General features: G+C 45.7%; 1 protein-coding gene and 1 long non-coding RNA gene across 3 annotated transcripts in view; one reads left to right on the top strand and one right to left on the bottom strand.

Annotated features, from left to right (window-relative positions):
• The first annotated feature begins 392 nt into the window (after positions 1-392).
• Positions 393-21,027, top strand: LOC137854320 (uncharacterized). 2 transcript variants are annotated; one of them, XR_011095092.1, is made up of 3 exons: positions 393-887; positions 12,869-13,065; positions 20,900-21,027. It is a non-coding gene; the product is annotated as an uncharacterized lncRNA (long non-coding RNA). The 2 variants fall into 2 exon arrangements; XR_011095091.1 differs by lacking the exon at positions 20,900-21,027 and adding an exon at positions 13,564-15,584.
• Positions 16,448-22,222, bottom strand: part of MCM9 (minichromosome maintenance 9 homologous recombination repair factor) — a 45,402-nt gene continuing 39,627 nt past the window's right edge. The window contains exons 12-13 of the mRNA XM_068677606.1: positions 20,883-21,028; positions 16,448-18,688 (exon numbers count right to left, since the gene is read on the bottom strand). Coding sequence (XP_068533707.1) covers positions 17,137-18,688; positions 20,883-21,028 — 1,698 coding nt within the window. The 3' untranslated portion in view covers positions 16,448-17,136. The remainder of the gene's footprint in view (positions 18,689-20,882; positions 21,029-22,222) is intronic.

Below are 22,222 nucleotides of genomic sequence, written 5' to 3'. Positions count from 1 at the left end.
TATTTAAAATTTTGGCTTGGATCTTTGCTACTTATTTAAAGAAGGAAAAGACTTTTCAGCGATGTTGTTGATCACTAGCTATATAACAGAGCAGAGCTGTCCATCATAAGTATTCAGAAATTGTAAGCCAAACACTATACAAAATATTTTTTACCAAAACAGAAAAATGTTAATGTCCCAAAGTTTAGGTGTAGCTTATCCTACCTCTGGCTACAAACGCAGACTAGATGACTTTCAGCACTTCCTCTGGTGCAAGAATTTATTTAACTTGATATTTACCTCTTAGTTTTCAGCCTTCATGTTTAATACTTTTGAGTTTTCCCATCGGCATAATTATCGCTAGGTGTTGCTAGGACTGAAAGCTGAGCCTGCTCGTGTAAATCCACTATCTGTGACCTTGAGAGAAGAGCGCCAGCTGCAGCGAGGCTGCACTGCCCCGATCCTCAGAGCAGAGGCTCTGTGCTCCTCGGCTTTCCTGGCAGGACAATGTTGGTGCAGCTCCCCGGGCTGTGCTGAAGCACATCCCTTGATGTGACACTGATGGGTGAGGGGCTGTGTCAAGCTGGAAGCAGGACCGCAGGTGCAGCTGTGTGAGCAGCTGACTGAGCGCTCTCATGCCGAGGGCACGAAGGTGTTGCTGCTCTTCCCTGTGGCTCATGGTTGAGATGGACGAACCGTGGAAGTAGGAGCCTTGCAAATGAAGGACAGTGAATGGAGATGGAGAATGCTTTGGGTCAAAGGCCAGTGACACTCCTGGAAATATGCGGTGTGCTCACCTGGTATCCGGCAGTGAAGACGAGCAACATGAGGATGCCACTGGACATGGAAGGTAACTCTGTCTGGGAATGTGCAGCTGCCACACTGCTCTTGACCCCTCCCAATTGCCAGTAAGTACGGATTTATGTTGTTGACAGATTTGGGACCAGTACATACTACTCAGAACATGCCAAACTCATCGTGAGCAATCACAGTCATGTAGATTTTGCTTGTATGAGCTTCTCTGCTGGGGACTTCTTACCCTTCACATGCATTTTCACATAATCCTATTGCAACTGCCTGTGCTGGGTCTGTCTGAGCTGGAGTCACCTTTCCCTGCAGCACCCACACAGTGCTGTGCTCTGCACTCGTAGCTGGAACAGCACTGATATCACTCCAGTGCTGTGCCTATTGCTGCGTAGTGCTGGCACAGCATCAGGACTTCTTCCAAGCCCCCAGGAGCCAGCAGGCTGGGGGTGGGCAAGTGATGGGGAGGGGACATTGCCGGGGCAGCTGACCTAAACCAACCAAAGGGATATTCCATAACACTCTACCCTCTCTGAGGGTTGGAATACCCTCTCTGCCTCTCTGAGGCAGGCTCATGAGCCTGCCACAGCACAGGCGTCTCCTGTTATGCAGAAGACGGAGGTTCCCTCCTCCTGCCAGGCAGCGGAAGGAGACCTAGATCAAGGGGGGGAATGGAGGCAGGTGCCTATTCGGGGTGGTAGGCGAGCCCTCTCTCTGCCCACCTCACCTTCTCATCTACCCTTAAATAATCGATATGAAGGACTAGAACAAGACAATCTAAATGACAAAGTAGATAAAAACCCGTCCCAGTTGGAGGGGGCGCCTAAGACAAGGTGACCTACACATCGCATTGCCACATCATCCTTCAAAAAAGAAAGAAGGGCTATTGTTATGGGGGGCTCCCTTCTGAAAGGGACAGAGGGACCGATATGCCGACCGGACCCAACCCGCAGAGAAGTCTGTTGCCTCCCTGGGGCTCGGGTGAGAGACTTTACCAAGAAAGTCAAGCGCCTGGTACGGCCCACTGACTACTACCCGCTACTGGTCTTTCAGGCTGGTAGCGATGAAGTAGCAAAGAGAAGTCCGAAGGCGATCAAAAGAGACTTTAGGGATTTGGGGCGACTACTTAGAGGATCAGGGGCGCAGGTTGTGTTTGCCTCTGTCCTTCCGATAGGGGGGATTGAAGCTGAAAGGCGTGCTGTTCACATAAACTCGTGGCTTCGAGACTGGTGTGACCGGCAGAACTTTGGGTTCTTTGATCACGGGAAGGTCTATGCTACACAGGGCCTGATGGCACCGGATGGGACGCGCCTCTCTTGGAGAGGGGTAAGGATCTTTGGTCAGGAGTTGGCAGGGCTGATAGATAGGGCTTTAAACTAGAGTCGAAGGGGGAAGGGGCTAAAACCAGGCACACCGGTGAAGACCTAAGGGATGGTACGCTAGAATCAGAGGGGCTGTGTGCCAGTGGGGTCCTTCGGTTAGATCCACAAGGTGCTGAGTGTAAGGAGACGCACCTGAAGTGCTTCTACACGAACGCACGCAGTATGAGGAATAAAATGGATGAGCTAGAAGTCCTGGCCCAGTCCCGCAACTACGACATCATCGGCATAAGCGAAACCTGGTGGGATGAGTCCTGTGACTGGGGTGTTGCGATAGATGGTTACAGGCTCTTCAGGAGGGACAGGCAGGGTAGGTGAGGTGGTAGGGTGGAGATGTATGTGAAGCAGGGGCTGGACTGTGTGGAACTCCAGGTCGGCGATGGCAAAGTTGAGAGCCTCTGGGTAAGGATCAAGAGACGAACGAATAAAGGGGATGTCGTTGTGGGAGTCTATTACAGACCGCCTGGCCAGGACGATAGCGCCGATAAATTATTCTTTACAGAACTAAGAGAGGCCTCGAGATTAACTCCCCTTGTCCTTATGGGGGACTTCAACCTGCCAGACGTTAACTGGGAGTGCCACACGGCTGACACGAGCAAGTCCAGGAGGTTCATGAAGCACCTAGATGATAACTTCTTGGTGCAGGTGCTAACGGAGCCAACTAGGAAAGGTGCCCTCCTAGACCTGTTGCTAGAAAACAGAGAGGGTCTGGTGGGAGATGTGGTGATTGGTGGCCGCCTTGGTCACAGCGACCATGAAGTGGTTGAGTTCAAAATTTACGGTGACAGAAGAAAAAGTGCCACCAAAACCTCATCCCTAGATATGGGGAAAGTGGACTTCAGGCTGCTCAGGGAACTAGTCAGCAAGGTCCCCTGGGAAACTGCTCTTGAAGGCCTCGATGTCCACCAGTGCTGGTCATTCTTTAAGCGATGCCTCCTAGAAGCACAAGATCAGGCAATTCCTAAATACCGCAAGTCAGGCAGGCGGGGCAGGAGGCCTGCGTGGCTGACCAGGAACATTCTTATGGAGATTAGGCGGAAACAGAGAGTGTTTCGCTACTGGAAGGAGGGCCAGGTGACATGGAAAGAATACAGGGATGCTGTTCGTGTTTGTAGGGAGAAAATTCGTGTGGCCAAAGCACACCTAGAGTTGAAGCTGGCTGTGTCTGTGAGAGAAAATAAAAAGGTTTTTTTTAGATATGTGAATGGAAAAAGGAGAACTAAAGAATACATAGGGCCGCTCCTTGATAGGGAAGGTCTTCTCACAGACGATGACATAGGCAAAGCAGAGACGCTTAACGCCTTCTTTGCCTCTGTCTTCAATGCCGATGATAGGCTTTGGGACCCAGGGTGCCCTGAGCTGGAGGACCGGGACGGTGGGGATGACAAACTCCCAACCGCCCCTGAACGTGTGCGGGATTTGCTACTCCACCTGGATCCCTACAAGTCCATGGGTCCGGATGGGATTCATCCCCGGGTGCTGAAAGAGCTGGCGGACGTCATCGCGGAACCTCTCTTAATTATTTTTCAACGATCCTGGGAGTCTGGAGAGGTCCCGGTAGACTGGAAGCTGGCAAATGTTGTGCCGATTTTCAAGAAGGGTCAGAAAGAAGACCCTAGCAATTACAGGCCTGTCAGTCTCACGTCAGTGCCTGGTAAAATCATGGAGAAGATGGTTCTCGAACTTATTGAGGCGCACCTGGGGGACAAAGCAGTCATTGGTCCCAGCCAGCATGGGTTTGTGAAGGGTAGGTCCTGCCTAACTAACCTGATTTCCTTTTACGATAAGATCACCCGTATGGTGGACCAAGGGAAACCAGCTGATGTGATTTTTTTGGACTTCAGCAAGGCTTTTGATACGGTTTCCCATAGGATCCTACTGGACAAAATGTCCAGCATACAGCTAAATAAAAACATCATACGATGGGTGAGCAATTGGCTAACGGGCAGGGCCCAAAGGGTTATGGTAAATGGGGCTGCGTCAGGCTGGCAGGCGGTCACCAGTGGGGTCCCTCAAGGCTCCATTTTAGGGCCGGTACTTTTCAATATTTTTATAAACAATCTGGATGTAGGAATAGAAGGTATTTTGAGCAAGTTTGCTGATGACACCAAACTTGGAGGAGTTGTGGACTCGAATGAGGGTGGAAAGGCCTTGCAGAGGGATCTGGATAGGTTGGAGAGCTGGGCGATCGCCAACCGCGTGAAGTTCAATAAGAGCAAGTGCCGGGTCCTGCACCTGGGACGGGGAAACCCAGGCTGCACGTACAGACTGGGCGATGAGACGCTGGAGAGCAGCCTAGAAGAGAGGGATCTGGGGGTCGTGGTAGACAGCAAGTTGAATATGAGCCGGCAGTGTGCCCTGGCAGCCAGGAGGGCCAACCGTGTCCTGGGGTGCATCAAGCACGGCATCGCTAGTAGGTCGAGGGAGGTGATTGTCCCGCTCTACTCTGCGCTGGTGCGGCCTCACCTCGAGTACTGTGTGCAGTTCTGGGCACCACAGTATAAAAAGGACATGAAACTGTTGGAGAGTGTCCAGAGGAGGGCTACGAAGATGGTGAAAGGCCTGGAGGGGAAGACGTACGAGGAACGGCTGAGGGCACTGGGCCTGTTCAGCCTGGAGAAGAGGAGGCTGAGGGGAGACCTCATCGCAGTCTACAACTTCCTCGTAAGGGGGTGTCGAGAGGCAGGAGACCTTTTCTCCATTAACACCAGTGACAGGACCCGCGGGAACGGGGTTAAGCTGAGTCAGGGGAAATTTAGGCTTGACATCAGGAGGGAGTTCTTCACAGAGAGAGTGGTTGCACACTGGAACAGGCTCCCCAGGGAAGTGGTCACTGCACCGAGCCTGTCTGAATTTAAGAAGAGATTGGACTGTGCACTTAGTCACATGGTCTGAACTTTTGGGTAGACCTGTGCGGTGTCAAGAGTTGGACTTGATGACCCTTAAGGGTCCCTTCCAACTCAGGATATTCTATGATTCTATGATAACACCTGATGTCACACTCAGCAATAAAAGGGGGGCTCTCGTGGGGGAGGCGGCTGTTCCTCCTGAACAACCACTACGCGTTTGAGGCCCTGCTTCCCAGGACATGGCTGAACATTGCTCGTTGATGGGAAGTAGAGAATATTTTTTTCCTTCTCTCTGTGCTTCCGCGCGGCCTTACTGTTTCTTTTGTTTCTTTTTCTCCCCATTCCCTTTCCCGTTAATTAAACCTTTCTTATCTCGAACCTCGAGCTCTCTGTGTTGTATTTTCTCCCCCTTCCTCTTTGAGGAGAGGGGGAGTGAGAGAGCGGTTGTGGTAGAGCTTGGCTGCCCACCCCAGTAAAGCCACCACAGCCCTTTTTGGCTCCCAACGTGGGGCTTGAGGGTTGAGATAACAGTAGAATTGATTGAAGTGTTTACAGCTAACATACTGCTGGTTACAATGTTCGGTTTGCTGTTAATATTTTTCTGTGTTTTCTGTTCTCTGTTCTCTTTTTTCCTCTACATCCAATTGGAGAATGCGTTGAAATCTGTGTTTGGTTTCTTCACCATGCTGTGCTGTAACATGCTGGCCTTTGGTTTCATCTGGTGCTCAGGCCCTGCATTGTTATCATTCTGGTCTCCTGGAGATTATCTTTTTGGAAATATTAAGAATTACAGCGCCTTCTTTTTCTCCCCTAGCAGTCAATCTGTGAATAATATTGGGGTGATGCCTTCTTCTTCTCTCCCTGTGGGCTAATTGCAGCAGCCTTTGAGTATTTTGGATACCCTTGGTCGGATGTTATCCTCCTATTACTAGTTCCAGTGTTTGTCTTGCTCCCTAAGGTCAATTTATTAAGAATATCATCCAAGGACCTGCCCTAAGACAAAGCAGTTGTGGGTGGCAAGGTGTGTGTGTGGGGATTTGAGCAGGTACCTGTCACGGTTTTCTCCTCCGATGGTTCTTAACTTCACCCCTGAACAAGTGCAAAATCAAAGAAAACTGGTAGGATGTTTGAAAGACGTATGCCCTGACCCTGGCAACACCAGAGAGTTTCACCAGCTTGCTGCACTCTGCTGGGCCTGGCTTACGCCTGTCAAATGTCAATTAACACTGCCCAGCACCCTCAAGGGGATAGGGAGGTTCCTGAATTTGATGATGAGATAACACACACTGTGACCACCCCAGAGGACCGACCATCTATGGGATCAGTCGCCCCTATAGTCAAGACAAAACAGTGGAAAAGGAAGTCAGCTCGTTTAGTAAGGGAAGAAGCTCTTGCTAAGGAGGAGAGAGAAGAGGAAAAGGCAGGCAGCTCTAAAGCAGCAGCATCACAGCACCATCAGGGAGGAGAGACCGAACTCATAGATGAATCAGAAACTACTCGGTCTCTATCCTTGAGTGAGCTGCAAGAAATACGAAAGGATTTCAGTCGTCATCCAGGTGAGCACATCCTCACCTGGCTGCTTCGATGCTGGGACACTGGGGCCAATAGCCAACAGCTAGAAGGCAGTGAAGCCAAGCAGCTGGGATCCCTCTCTAGAGAAAGGCTCATTGATAGAGTAATGGGGAGAGAAGCACAAGTTCTCAGCCTCTGGAGGCGACTCCTGGCAGCTGTGAAGAAAGGTATCCCCATAAGGAAGATATTGTATACCAAGTAAGCAAGTGGACCACTATGGATAAAGGTCTCCAGCACCTGTGGGAATTAGCTGTGCTGGAGATGCTTTATAGCGATTTAAACAATGCCCAGACACCTAAAGACCCTGACGAAGTCCAGTGCACAGCATCCATGTGACAAAAGTTTGTACGGGCTGCACCCTCATCACATGCCAGCACACTGGCAGCAATGGATTGGGAGGAGGGGATGGGGCCAACTGTGGAAACCGTGTCCAACCAGCTCCATAAATATGAAGAAAATCTCTCAGCCCCAGTACGGGCCTGCATTTCAGCCGTGGAGAGACTGTCCCAATGGTTAGAAGAACACATAACTTTGTCCTCACCCAGATGGAAGAGTATTTCGGCCATCAAGCACCAGCAGTCTCCGGCTCAAGCAAGGGAGAATCCGGGACGCACACCACGGGGCACATGGTGGTTTTATTTACGTGACCACGGGGAAGATATGAGGAAGTGGAAATGTGAACTGACCTCAGCCCTAGCTGCTCGGGTATGTGAGCTGCGGAAAGATACATCAGCAAGACAAGGGGCCCCTAAGAGGATTGCTGCCCCAGTTTCTGTTGGGCAGTCCCCCAGAGGCAGTAGAAGGGCCAGTATTACTCCTGACCCTGACAAAGAGACCTCTGCTTCACATTTGGAAGAATTAATTGGTAGATGCTCCAACCAGGACTAGTGGGGCCCTGACTTTGGCCAGGTAGAGGAAAGAGACAACAGGATTTACTGGACTGTGTGAATTCGATGGCCTGGCACACCAGAACTGCAGAAATATAAAGCTTTAGTGGACACAGGCGCACAGTGTACCCTAATGCCGTCAGGCCACCAAGGGGCAGAACTCTATCTCTGGAGTGACGGGGGGATCCCAAGAGCTGAAGTGAGTCTAACTGGGAATGAGTGGCAAAAGCACCCCATCGTGCCTGGCCCAGAGGCTCCGTGCATCCTCGGCATAGACTACCTCAAGAGAGGGTACTTCAAGGATTCAAAAGGATACCGGTGGGCTTTTGGCATAGCTGCCTTGAGCACAGAGATTAAGCAGCTGTCTACCCTGCCTGGTCTCTCACAAGACCCTTCTGCTGTAGGATCGCTGAGGATTGAAGAACAACAGGTGCCAATTGCGACTACAACTGTGCACCGGCGGCAATATCGCACCAACCGAGACTCCCTGATTCCCATCCATGAGTTAGTTCACCATCTGGAGAGCCAAGGAGTGATCAGCAAGACTCACTCACCCTTTAATAGTCCCATACGGCCAGTGCAAAAGTCTGATGGTGAGTGGAGGCTAACAGTGGACTGTTGGGGCCTGAACGAAGTCGGGCCACCGCTGAGCGCTGCAGTGCCGGACATGCTGGAACATGGTACGAACCAGAGTCAAAGGCAGCCAAGTGTTACGCCAAAATCAATATCGCTAATGCATTTTTCTCCATCCCTTTGGCAGCAGCATGCAGGCCACAGCTTGCTTTCACTTGGAGGGGAGTCCAATATACTTGGAATTGGCTGCCCCAGGGGTGGAAACACAGCCCTACCATTTGCCATGGGCTGATCCAGTCTGCACTGGAACAGGGGAACGCTCCCGAACACTGCAGTACATCAATGATATCATCGTATGGGGTAAGACAGCAGAAGAAGTTTTTGGGAAAGGGAAGAAAATAATTCAAATTCTCCTGAACGCTGGCTTTGCTATTAAACAGAATAAGGTCAAGGGACCCGCACAGGAAATCCAGTTCTTAGGGGTGAAATGGCAGGATGGACGTCACCACAGTCCGACGGATGTGATCAACAAAATAACAGTTATGTCTCCGCCAACTAGCAAAAAAGAAACACAAGCTTTCCTAGGCCTTGTGCGATTTTGGAGAATGCACGTGCCAGGCTATAGTCAGCTTGTGAGTCCTCTATATCGAGTGACTCGAAAGAGGAAAAGCAGGATGTGTTGAAAGAGGAACTCTTTCGAGTGGGGCTCCGAGCAACAACAGGCCTTTGAACAACTCAAACAAGAAATAGCTCATGCAGTAGCCCTTGGGCCTCTCCGTACCAGATCAGCTGTGCAAAACATCCCTTACACTGCAGCTGGGGAGCATGGGCTCACCTGGAGCCTCTGGCAGAAGACCCCAGGAGAAACTCGAGGCCGACCTTTGGGGTTCTGGAGCCAGGGCTGTCAAGGATCAGAAGCCAATTACACCCCAACTGAAAAGGAAATATTAACAGCATATGAGGGGATTTGAGCTGCTTCAGAAGTTGTTGGTACAGAGGCACAACTCCTCTTGGCCCCACGGCTACCTGTGTTACATTGGATGTTCAAAGGGAAAATCCCCACTACACATCATGCAACTGATGCTACGTGGAGTAAATGGGTAGCGTTAATTACACAGCGGGCTTGAATGGGGAAACCCCACCGCCTGGGAATCCTGGAAGAGATTAAGGACTGGCCAGAGGGCGGGGATTTTGGAGGGCCGACAGAAGAGGTAACTTGTGCTGAAGAGGCACCACCATACAATGAGTTGCCAGAAGATGGAAAGCAGTATGTGTTGTTCACTGACGGATCCTGCCGTGTGGTAGGGAGCCATCAGAAGTGGAAAGCTGCTGTGTGGAGACCCACACGACGAGTTGTAGAGGCCATGTAAGGGGAAGGTGAATCAAGTCAGTATGCAGAAGTGAAAGCTATATATCCATATATCTATATGAAACATATCCAGTAAACCATGCCACAGCCCGAAACACTATCTTGGGCCTGGAAAGACAAGTGCTGTGGCGACATGGTACACCAGAAAGAATTGAGTCTGACAATGGGAGTCACTTCCCAAACAATTTGGTCACTTCCTGGGCCAAGAGACATGGCACTGAGTGGGTGTATCACATCCCTTATCACCCACAAGCCTCTGGGAAGGTTGAGAGGTACAATGAACCGTTAAAAACTATGCTACGAGCATTGGGTGCTGGGACGTGGAAACATTGGGATATAAATCTACCAGAGGCCACTTGGCTAGTTAACAACAGGGGGTCTGACAGCCGTCCTGGTCCTGCTGAAACAAAACCCCTACACACTGTGGGAGAAGCTAAAGTCCCTGTAGTGCATGTGGGAAAGTGGATGGGGAGGGTGGTGTGGGTTGCCCCTGCCATGGGGAAAGGCAAACCCACTCGTGGGATTGTCTTTCCCCAAGGACCAGGGTATACCTGGTGGGTAATGCAGAAAGATGGGGATATCAAGTGTGTGCCTCAAGGATATTTAACACTGGGAGAAAATTAATCTGTCATCCAAGTTATGTGTTGTAGGAGAACACTGCAGAACCAACAACAGGTCAACTTTGCAAGGAACCAGGCAAGTGCAACAGTGATGTGAGCTAAGCTGGTGTCAAGAAAACCAACTTTGTCTGCCCTGAGTGACCACTTTGACAGATGAAGCTGAAACCATCAACAGTTTTTATGAACATTTTGGGGAAGGATCTATGGAATTAAAAGAAGTACAGACGTATAAATACTTCAGTGGACAGAGAACAATGGTGATGAGAGCATCTATATACTAAACTGTGTGGGACCTGAGTGTGACACAAATGTTATGGAATAAGGGGTGGAGGTTGTGTTGGGTCTGTCTGGGAGGGAGTCACCTTTCCCTGCAGCACCCACACAGTGCTGTGCTCTGCACTCGTAGCTGGAACAGCACTGATATCACTCCAGTGTTGTGTTTATTGCTGCGTAGTGCTGGCACAGCATCAGGACTCCTTCCAAGCCCCCCAGAGCCAGCAGGCTGAGGGTGGGCAAGTGATGGGGAGGGGACATTGCCAGGGCAGCTGACCTAAACCAACCAAAGGGATATTCCATAACACCTGATGTCACAGTCAGTATTAAAAAGGGGGGCTCTCGTGGGGGAGGGGGCTGTTCCTCCTGAACAACCACTATGTGTTTTGAGGCCCTGCTTCCCAGGACGTGGCCAAACATCACTTGTTGATGGGAAGTAGAGAATGATTTTTTTTTCCTTCTCTCTGTGCTTCCGTGCAGACTTACTGTTTCTTTTGTTTCTTTTTCTCCCCATTCCCTTTCCCCTTAATTAAACCTTTCTCATCTCAAACCTCAAGCTCTTGTGTTGTATTTTCTCCCCCTTCCTCTTTGAGGAGAGGTGGAGTGAGAGAGCGGTTGTGGTGGAGCTCGGCTGCCCACCTGAGTAAAGCCACCACACTGCCTCATGACTACTGAGTTCAAATTAGGAAATGTTACTGATTGAAATGTCATTGCTCCAAAGGTTATCTCTTCCTGAGTTGCATTGAGGTAATGTATTTTATTAATACAATGATATTTACAATATCTTGCAGTATGCGTATGGTCCATATTGCACAAATTATGGTGTGCAATTGTAATACCACGTGTTTGTTCAGAAGAATCAAATTTGGTAGACATATTTTCATAGTCTTGTCTAAAATGGCTGTGCTCTTTACTCAGTGAAGGACAATGTTATCCCTTGGAACTATTAACATTCTTCTGCCTAACAGGAAGGAAAGTATTGATAAGCCAGGGAATATCAGATACCCAAGGGAGATGACATAATTAGCGTGCATTATTAATGAAGCTATTGCCTCATTCACATGAAATACTGAGCACTTAATACTCTGTTTACCTCATCCCCCCATCAATAAATACATTCCCTCTAGAATGTGATGTTATATGTCTTCGCTTGGGAGATCTGTTCACTTCCAATCCATTAATTAGAAGTTTCAGTGCTGCCTATACTGACTTTGCTTTGCCTTTGGCTTTAGCTCACTTAGTGTTCTAATTGTGGTACATGTCTGATTATGATATTTAACACATGAATGTACATATTTGATGAGGATTGTGATGTTCAAACAACTGTCCTGAGAACAACATGAGCAACAAGCAAACTGAGCCATACAGGGTTGTGTTTTTTTTTTCCTGCTTACTAGTTATTTAGAACTAAAAACAGCACACAAACTGGAATAAGACTAGCTGCCAGCACAAGAATGTGTTAGCAGAGTAGTTGATACACACCGCACATGTTATCTTTTTCAGTTTGTCTCCTGCCACATTTTTTGTGTCATGTCTGATGTTTTCATACTGCTGGGAAGGAACTCAAGGCTGGTTTTGTAAGATGTTTACATGTCAAGTGATTCTTATTATATTACAGGTTGTTTTACAAGCTTAGGAACTGAGTATCAGCCCCAGAAGTGCTCTAAATAACATGGGTAACGCTCCCAGTGGAGTATTAAGGAGGACCCCACTGGCAGTGCAGGACCAGGCAGTGACAGCAGCCCTGAGCTGCAGAGAAGGAAGGCAACAAGGATCTGAAAGGAGGGGGATGAGGCGAGGAGGAGGCTACATTAGTGGCAAGTAGTCAAGGCGAGGGTGAGAGTGGCAGCAACCACAGGTTGTACCTGCTAGAGCATCACCAACCAGCTCCAGCAACACCAAACTACGAGAAGGTCACAAACCACAGCTTTGTGGTGTGAGATCCTGAACAGTTACAAATGCCCACGCATCCTGCTGTCTGTAGGGAGAATTCCAGGTAACCCTGAGGGATTGGAACTGATTAATAAATGCAATTTAATACTGTAACTGATTAAGATAAAGAAGGCAAAATCATTTTAAGGAAATTGTATTGAAAAACAACTGCTTTCTCTCATACTGCAGGAGACAGACCATTGGAGAGATCCGTAACACAGCCGGGGATGTTTGTAAGAACAGAGCATAATTACTCACGGCTCTCCCTTTCCAAGTACTGACAAACAGGGGGTGATTCAGGCACCAAGCAGAGCCACCTGATGGCAGTACAGAACATCCTGGCTCGGATCCAGCTCCAGAGGGTCGGGGTCCCACCTGAGTCCTGTTTTGTATTAGCCAAGGCCATGCCCACATCTTGTACACCTTCACCTGCCTCAGCTGGCACTGAGTTCCCATGTGCAGGTAACGAAGTGCCTTCCCCAGCACCGGTGCTATGCAGGAGGATTACAAGAACTAGAGTGAAGCAAGTTGTTTTTCTTTTTTTTTCCATCACAAAAGTAGAATTAAATAATATAAAAATACAATTAAATTGCTGAGCTTGTCATTTTTTTTCCTCCTGTTGACTTGCCAGTATGTCTGCGTGGGCCACACGGGAAAACGCTATTTACAGGACAGCTGCCAGTAAAAACGTGATCCTGCCCCGTGCTAACGTGATGCAATCTGGTTTCAGCTGAGGCAGCAGAGTCTGGCCGCCGAGTATCTACCACCAGCACTTCATGCTGCTCACAAGCAAGGACCTGATCAATGTGCTGCTGGAATCCATGACTTGTAAGGCTTTGTTTAATAAGATACCAGTGTATTCAACACTAATAATTGGTTTAATACGTATCAGTACATAGTCGCTCTGAGAAGACCAACTGGTTGTGTTTTTAAAGGCTTGGATCATATACCGAGAGAGGCAAGTGTTAAAACGTGAAGGAGATAAGGGCTCTGTGCCTCTCCAGGAAGGCAGGTGATGAGACGTGACTCATCTGCCCACCGACTGCACAACATGCTCAGAGGAAATTCATCTTTAGTTCAGCCCAGCAGACTGACACTGCTGTAAAGGATTAAATCCTCCCATCACAGGCCTATCGTAAGCTCAAAAGCATTAAAACATACGATAGTGGGGGAATTTGGTTTAAAAAGGGAAGGGAAAGGAGTTGGAAATGTGCCCTGCCAAGGCAACAATAAATATGTTCTGTAGCAATGGCAACAGTGAGGGAGAGCGTAAATCCACAGCAGGTATCATTTTCTTCTTACTACATGTTTCTCATTTACCTTCAGTGCTCAGAGTTCATGCCATGAGTCAGAAGCAGCACCAGAATTTCAGAAACAACAGTAGTATTTCAGCCAGCCCGGTAGAGAAAGATCTCAGCAGTACCTGCTCTTCCAAATTTATTCATTGTTTACTTACCCGACACTAGGGTGTCCTCTTTGCAGACAGTTTGAATGGACATCAGGGTGTTTTTCCTGCTATGATAGAAAAGGTGGCCTTTTCTCCAAGCTGACTGGAACATCCCTGTGCCTCCTCCTTGCTTCAGACTGGAAAACAGAGCTGCCAAAGTGGTGTTGCAGGGTGACCTCAGAGTGACTGGCGTTTGTACTTTCCTTTCTTAATTCCTCTTGGCTTGCTTTCCCAGTTTCTCACATCATATCGAGGGACCTCAAAAGCTCTGCTCAAGAAAGAAGCATAGTCCAATTTCATAAACTAATACACTATTTCTAATGAGGGGAACCTGAAGAGACAACAATTTTTTTACTGATTTACTTTTTAAAGTATTAGCCCTCAGAAATGATTGACCATTAACATACTACAAAGAATGACAGGATTCAGTTTGCCTCAATTCTGCAGCACGTGTTTGGATTTAGATACCTAGAGCTTATCTAAAAGGTAGGCAGCAACCCAGCCATCGGCTTTGTCTCATTGACACGGAGCACCTTAGGTGCCAGCATTCACTGCCACTCCTTGAAGGGACCATCTCACAGCTAAGGACACAGGAGAGCTGAAGACAGAGAAGCAGGACTGCAGTTACATGCCACCTCCCACGTCTCCTTGATTTAAGCCTCAGCTGTGAGTACTCAGGACATCTGCAAGTCAGGCCTTACAAACAGCACCATTAAAGAATGAACGTATGGAGTTTGCACCCACTAGTGAAAAAAACCTTGACTTAAGTGGGCTAATTTGCCCACGTTAAGCAGGAGCTGAGACGCCAAGGAATTTCTTTATCCTTCTTGGTTTTGTCCTCTAGTAAGTATCAGAGGCCCTTTCTAGCCACACTCTCTCTTGTTGGCAGGGAGTTTCAGCGAGCCTGCTGAAGGGCTCAGACATTTAGTGCCCTCCAAAATCAAACACCTCCATGCACACACCGTGCTTGGCTCTAAGGTGTTTCCTGAAGCCTGGCAGCGTGCTGAGCAGGCTGAGCCCAGCAGGCACCAGGCACATCTGCCAGCCTGTCCTAGGGGATCTAGCCAGCAGGCTGCCAGCTGTTCGTGGCTCTGCTCATTGTGCTTTAAATGACGTAATCTGCAGTTTCCAATTCAAAAAAGATTAATGAAAAAAAGGATTTAGCAGCATTTTATCAGCCAGACTGCTGAACTGGACCTCAAGTGTGATTAGTGACTGGAAAAACTGACGTACAACACCTCACTATTCCAGGCTGAGTCCCACTGAATTAGAGGAAACATTTGTCATCTGTGAAAAATAAACCTGGTTTATCTTCTGGTTAATCAATTGCAACGATCTGTGCAGAGACTTGGGGATACCGAGGAGATCTGGATGCCCAACTCTCACAGTTGTTGCTAACTGGGCGTTCCCTGGCTTCACAAGACTGCGGAAGGTATCTGCCTGCAGCACAAGGCATTTCAGCATCCCTGAAACACAGCTACTCACATGCACTGTGGAGTTCCCCTGGCCCTCAGGCAGACCATACAGTGCAACGACTTTGAGACAAGAAGGAAATAAAGAACACAACGTAAGCATGGAGAATAAGAAAATTTTAAGCTTGACTTTTAGCTCAGTTTTGTGCCACTGTGACTACTTTTTTTTTTCCACCAGAGTTCTTATTTCCACTGGACAGAGAGAAGAAAGTCAGCCAGCCTCCCACAGAAGTATGTTTAGAAGTGTGTTTAGATCTTGCAGTTCTTGAGAGCAGCTGGTCATCTAATTTTACATAGCAAAGTACACTAGATGAGGTCCTAGTTACTGATTTATAGGAAAGTGATGAATAAAACCTGAATGAATGGATTAATTTTTTATTTTTTTTAATTGTTTTGCATGACTGAAAAATAAAACTTGTGGTGCTTGACTATTGCAATCCAGTAGCTATGTTCTGGCTTTGCACTGGCCAGCTGTTAATGTCCACCACATGGAAATGAGACCACCATGCAAAGGCCTGATGCATCTGCAGTGGTGATGAAAAACTGCGCCTTTAGCTGGCCTCTGAAAATTCAAGAAGGCCATCATTAATGTTAATAGCTCCAGGATATCGTCTCTGTCCTTTTCCTGAGCTCTTAACAGAAAGCCAACTGCTACAATTCCCGTTCTCATGGCTTCCCTGTACCACACTGAAGTACCTTGGGCCTTATCGCCCCCTCCTTTCCAGAAACTTTACAATGATTTAACTCACCTGGTTTCAGGGAGCTCCTTCTAATTTTAAACAAATCAAGAGGAAACGAGACCTTTGTGCCAGCAAGCCTCTCCAAGGATTTACTGTGCCATAAAGAACCATTCCGTTCCCTGTTGACCTTGCAGGTAATAACAAGAATATTCTGCGGAGAATTCAAGCACGAAAGAATCGTACCAGACAAGTCACTGAAGGAAATCTAAGGCTTACCTTTCTCTGTAAGCATGTAATGCGTTAGGAGATTAATTTCCCATTAGACAAATGAATGGCAGAGGACACAGCATGCCACTGACAATGAAATGCGTATCAGATGTAGTAAGACACTAATCATAATTAAAATAGTCAACTAAACATTATCTGAGGTAGAATCAAGCCACACTAGGGTAGCTGCTCACTGTGCAGTTACATTTGCAGTGTAGCTTTTATGCCAGGGCTTCAGGCCTGCCTTGAAGTTACCCTGGTTACTGAGGATTCCCAGTCACCTAAAATTTCTTCCGTATGTTTATTACAGAGATGGGTTTTGATAAAATGAGCCAGAATACAGACACAGATACCTCAACCAGTGTATTTAAAACTGAAATTAAAAAAAAAAAAAACAAAAAAAAAAAACAAATGAGAAACAAAAAGCCCTAGATACATGTCTTCAATATCAGCTGTGTGGCAAGGAGTAGAGTAACCAGACATGTAGCAAAATTGTCATGATACTGATAATATGGGAATACTCACCAGAGCATGATGAGAAATTGCAACATTGCTACTGCACTGAAAACAAACCTTATAGATAGATAAACAAAACATAATAGCATAGCTTCAGCATCATTTTTCTAAAGTGGCATGGTCATTTATAAGGACAATCTGGATCACATACATAGTTCCAATTGTTACACAAAATAAAGGACAACAGTCAATTAAACCTGCTCCTCTGCAGGTGTTGCTGTACTCTGTTTACATGAACATAACCGTGTGAGTCTTCAGGTTAATCAGAAAGATCAACTGACATAAGCAGTCTTGGGAAGTTTAGAAAAACCGAAAGTAACATCAGGCCTGCAGTATATGCAGCCTTCAGCTGGTGTGAAGTATGCAGCCCGTAAAGGACATGTGTTTATTGGTACCCACAGAGGTCCAGAATGATTATTTTTAAATGCTTTGTAAACTACAGATGCTGCTGATATGATTGATAGAAGGATGGAGAGTCAAAACAGCCACACCTTAAGAAATTTGGAGGATATCCACGTTACAAGCTTGGATTTTTCCTAACCTCTTCATCCCAATCAAAATCTAATGCAGCATCATCTAGCTCTGCTATCGAGAAGAGGGATTTCTGGGTGATGACACGTGCTTTACCAGCATTTCCCAGTGCAAAGCTCTTCCTTTTGCTCGGATTGCTCACGTGCACCTGCAGCAACGGGCTGTGACTTCCCTTGTTGCTAGCATCATTCTTAACAGTAGGTGGAGTTTCTGATTTTGAGTCAGGACGTGATGCAAAGCAGAACCTGGACAGTTTTTCTAACGTGCCTGAGCACACCCTCTCTGTGCTTGGGCCACCAAGCTTTTCCCCTCCCTCCCTTCCTTTTTCAGTGGGTGGAGATAACACAGCACTGAAGCTGACATCAGGACGCACCGCTGCATTTCCTCTGATCTCTTTCTCCAAGGCCTGACTCTGCTGATCTTCATTCCCCTTATTATCGACTGGTCGCTTTTCCATACTCTTTCTTCCTAAGCGGCTCAATGTCATCTTGCGTTTCTCAGGGGGGCAGCATTCTTCTGGCTGCTGCTCTCCAGGCTTAGTAATATTTTCACTCTGAAAAAGAGAAAATTCTGCATTTTTCTTCTCGGAAGAATGATCAAGTTTTGTCCTTGGTCTGAAAGAGAATTTAGCTAGTTTAGCTGCTGGAGGACTTTCACTGTCAATGATTTCTGGCTCATGGGAGCTTACTACCTTTGCTTCCTTCTCTACTTGATCTTTACTTCGTTTCCTTATGGAAATTGTTGCATTTTTGGCTGCTGCAGATACACTGCTCTTTTCCTCCCCTAACACGGAGTCTGTATCACTTGAAAGATCTAGCAGGCCAGATGCAGGTAACGCTGGGGAAAGGGCCTTTGCCTCAGGGTCCTGTGTGCTCGTGAAGAATCCGTGTGATCTCTCTGTGTGAAGTCTCTGCCACCTTTTAGAAACCCGCTGTGTAATAACTGAATCCTGCACATCAGCACTTGGTGATGCTGGGTCTTGAGTATTTGCTCCTGAAGAAAAACATTCCTGTTCTTCGGTCCTTTTCCTGCTTATCTTGGAAGCTTTGTCCTGTCCCAAATGAGCATGTAGATTCACAGTTGATTGTGATTCTCTCGCCCCATTTCCCTTCCTTAGGATTGAAGAACCTCCTCCTTCTGAGCAGGAGGTATTGCACGAGGCTTTTGAAGACAATTTATCTGGGATTATCTTGGGTAGTGGAGACTTTTTCTGAAAAGTTTCTTCAGCATCAGTGTTGCTGTCTTCCAGGCTGTCGAACCATGCCAGGCTGCCATCAGCTCTTTTACTGTGTTTTATCAAGTGGTTTGTACCTTTGTTATTATCAGGTGCTGGGTTGCCTAAGGGTTCTAGATGTATTTCCCCTTCACCATTGCCTTTGGGTAAAGAGGGCTGTGGCTTGGAGTTACTCGTTTGTTGATTTGAAGGCTCTGACTGAGACATTTGCTTTGACTCAAATGTATCCTTGTCCAAGCATCCTGTAGGAGTACCAAAACTTGTTTCTTCAGGTTGCACCTGGGAAGAGTTTTCTTTTTGTAATCTATGGAATGAAAAAGATGAAGAAGTAGTCAGTTATTTTTTTTTTATTATTATTTTATTTTTTTGCCTTAATGATGCTTAGTATGTACGAATGATGAAGAACTACAAAGGATTTGGGTCAAGTAACTGAAATATTAAGTTCTACATATAGCTTCAGAAGCTGGTGTTGCATTTTGATCTCAGCAACTTCTACATTAAGTGACAGAATTTAGTGTCCCCAACAGATGATAAGCAGATGGACAGAGAAAGCAACTACATAAACTTAATTTCCTTGAGAAATAACACTAAATCAATACAGGTCTGCACAACAAATTGCCATTGCTAGAGTTCCTTATGGATTACAAGTTCTGTAAGCATATCTTCTAGAAGAAGAACCTCAACCAGATTTTACCCTGAGAAAGACAAAGCCTCAAATGAGTTACCAGAGTGGAAAACCCAGGTGTTACTTTGAGTAGTGGTTGCTCATGGCTTTTTCTCACAATCACTATGGAGCCAACGTGTTAAAAACTCTGGGATAGACCGAAAGCATCTCAGATCACCTACAAAGCTGAATTATCGCTGTCTGCAGCTGTATTCTCAGGGTTCTCCAACACAACAGAGGTACTAGAAGGAGGGTTCCCTCCAATTTTAGCATAGCTGATATTCTAACATACCTAACCATACAATCTCCAAGGGAGACAGCAGGCTTCTGTGTTTGCTAAATAGTGACTGTAACCATGAGTAACTGCATCAATGTAGCTGCAATGATTCCTATGCATTACAAACTGTTCCTCTACTATATGAGAGAGCACGCTATGTTGACACATATCTTTTAAAGCCTTCTTTATCATTATTTACTAATAATCTTATTCTGATAGAACACACAAAATTTTCATGGAGAGTAACAGAAATGATCTGATTCATCAAGATAGGCTGCAAGATGAATGCTTGTTTTATCAAAATGCAGTCTAAAGGGAATGCATGAGACAAGTCTTCTTACACAGAAGAGGACATTCATTTAGTATTTAAAGAGGACATTCATTAAGTGTTCTCTCAGCTGTTTACAAGGGGAGAAGAAATCAGCTCAATTTGCAGCACAGGGGATTCAGTTGGATGTGGAGGAAACCTTCATGAGTACTAGGATGGAGCAATACTGGGACAGGCTACCCAATGGCAATGGGAAATCTCTTTCACTGGGGGGCCTTAGGAGCAGATAACACAAGCCCCTGCCAGGAAGGCCACACAGACCTGATCCCGTTTTTGTGTTTGATCTCCCACCCCACACTGTATTTCTATCATCCTTTGTGAACACTTCTGTTTTCTAAAAGTAGTTTTTGCCTGCCTGTTGGAGATACCCCACTTTCATCTACTTTTATTGCTTTAGTGCTTATTTAGGATGTCCTTACTATAAATTGCAAAACAAAGTCTAAAAAATGCTTGAAGGAAAAAGTGTATTTTCCCAGCTGTTCTTATTCCTTTAGCTTCAATAACATTAATCTTTTATCTTCCTTTAACAATAGGACAGTACAAGTTTCTTTAAAGCCTGATCTCATTTCAGGAAACAAATGTGGTGTTTTGTTTGTTTGTTTGTTTGCATTTCACTTCCTGCCAATCCTAGTGTCCTCCTCTCAGCCGCAGGAAGTTAGAAGTTTTCTCTTAATAACGGCAAATAGACTTCCACATATTATTGTAGTGAGCTGAAAATTTGAGAAAATATAGTGAGAATTCCAGTGTGTAAAAACAAAAATCACCCAAAAGAACAGAACTTTGAGTCAGGATTGTATTTTCCATTAAAAGAAAGGCAAGAATTGTGACAAGCCCAACACAAAGGAAGGCTTAAAAATATGAAGCAAACCTGCTGTATTTTACGAAGGAAATAACACAAAGTTAAATAAAATTATTTGTTCAGCTACAAAATCTTGCATTTTTGCCCTAATAAGTTCAGCCAAAATATACCTGAGTATAAATTTGAGATATATGTTGGGATCTGATTAAACTGTTAAACTCTTTGTACATTCTATAACCCAGAGAGAGAAATTATCTGTGATGATCTCTGAGTACTCCTTTAAACCAATCTCCTTGCTTATTTGTGTTGTGTCCTCTAAAGAACAACTCCTTTCCCAATGTAAGATTCTCTTTTTAGACACTCTCCAGGTATTATTGTCAAACAATTCTTTTTCTCTTTTGAATTATTTTGTTACTCTGCATATTCTAACCTGTCAAGTCTTTGCAGCTCCTTGTGCAGAAGATCTTGCAGCTCCAGCCGCTCCAGGATGAGTTCACACTGTGCTCGGTACTGCGCCATTGGATTCTCTGGGAAGGAGGTGTGCAAGGCATTGATGGCTCCAAGAAGTGCACCCCCCTGGATCACCAGAAGAGATTAAAAAAAAAAAAAAAAAGAAATTATCTTTTTTATTCAGTATCAGATTTAAGCAGTAGAGAGCATTTAATACAAAGTACTCCCTCTGATATTTTAAAGCTTCAGTTAACAAATATTTACTGAGTAACTCCATTTGCACAAGTAATCCTGTTAGGTCTGCTCACACAGGCAAGGCTGCTTACACACATAGAGCTATTTTATGATCAACCCTGCCACTTACTCTTACTGGGTGTTGATTTTATTTGATTTATACAAAAGTAGAAAGTCTAAGGCTTGAGAACATCATTATTAAAAATGGACATTAGGAATAAAAAGTAGTCTTCCAAATGCCTTGTAAAAATTTTACCCATGATATTACCTATCCTATTATAATAGAAGATATTTTGACTGCTTTTTTTTTTTTTTAATTATTATTAGCTTTTCCTACTTATTTAAAAGGAAAGATACGGGTATTAAGGCTGGTCAACATGGCAGAAATCAAACTCCAAAATTTTTCAGAATATATCATTAAGGGTAACTGACGATTCAGGAGTGATTCCAGAAAAAAAGTGTTTTTAATCTGGAACAATTTAGATGTGCTTTTTAAGAAATGAAGTAGTGTCTATTTGGAACAGAATATCTACATGAGCTGACTTGTTCCACACCAAATATTCCATTACAACTCTTTAAAACCAAACCACACCAAACCATAACAACCCACTATTTTGCCACAGATTAGCTGTCATTTACAACTCCTATCTAATCTATAAAGCTCAATACAACTAATGAATGATATGCTTATCAAGCACCACAAGAGCAAAAGCAAAAGTTGACAGCTTCTAGAACCAGAAATTGCCTAGAGACTCTATCTATAGAGACTCTTATAGACACATAGAGACTCTTGAGTCTAGAGGCTGTTCCCGTCAAAAGCATGCAGTCCATGTGATGCCGTATGTTGGCATTTTTCTGTTTTTTCCATTTTGTCGTTTTAAAATTTCACATTAAAAATAATCAAATGGGAAGAACATCACTCAAATGGCTAATTCAAGCCCTCAAAACCACACAATGCTATAATAACGGCTGGCTGGGCAACCACTAACACATCCCATTTAAGTTATCACTTGTCTTATTTTTCACTGATGACTCAGAAACGTGACAAATCCGTTCCACAGAGAACCACTGATCAGTAGTAATGGA

This window comes from Anas acuta, chromosome 3 (genome assembly GCF_963932015.1).
Source record: "Anas acuta chromosome 3, bAnaAcu1.1, whole genome shotgun sequence".
Lineage (NCBI taxonomy): Eukaryota > Metazoa > Chordata > Aves > Anseriformes > Anatidae > Anas > Anas acuta.
The sequence above is the reverse complement of the archived record's forward strand: the minus strand, read 5'-3'. Positions and strand labels throughout refer to the sequence as shown.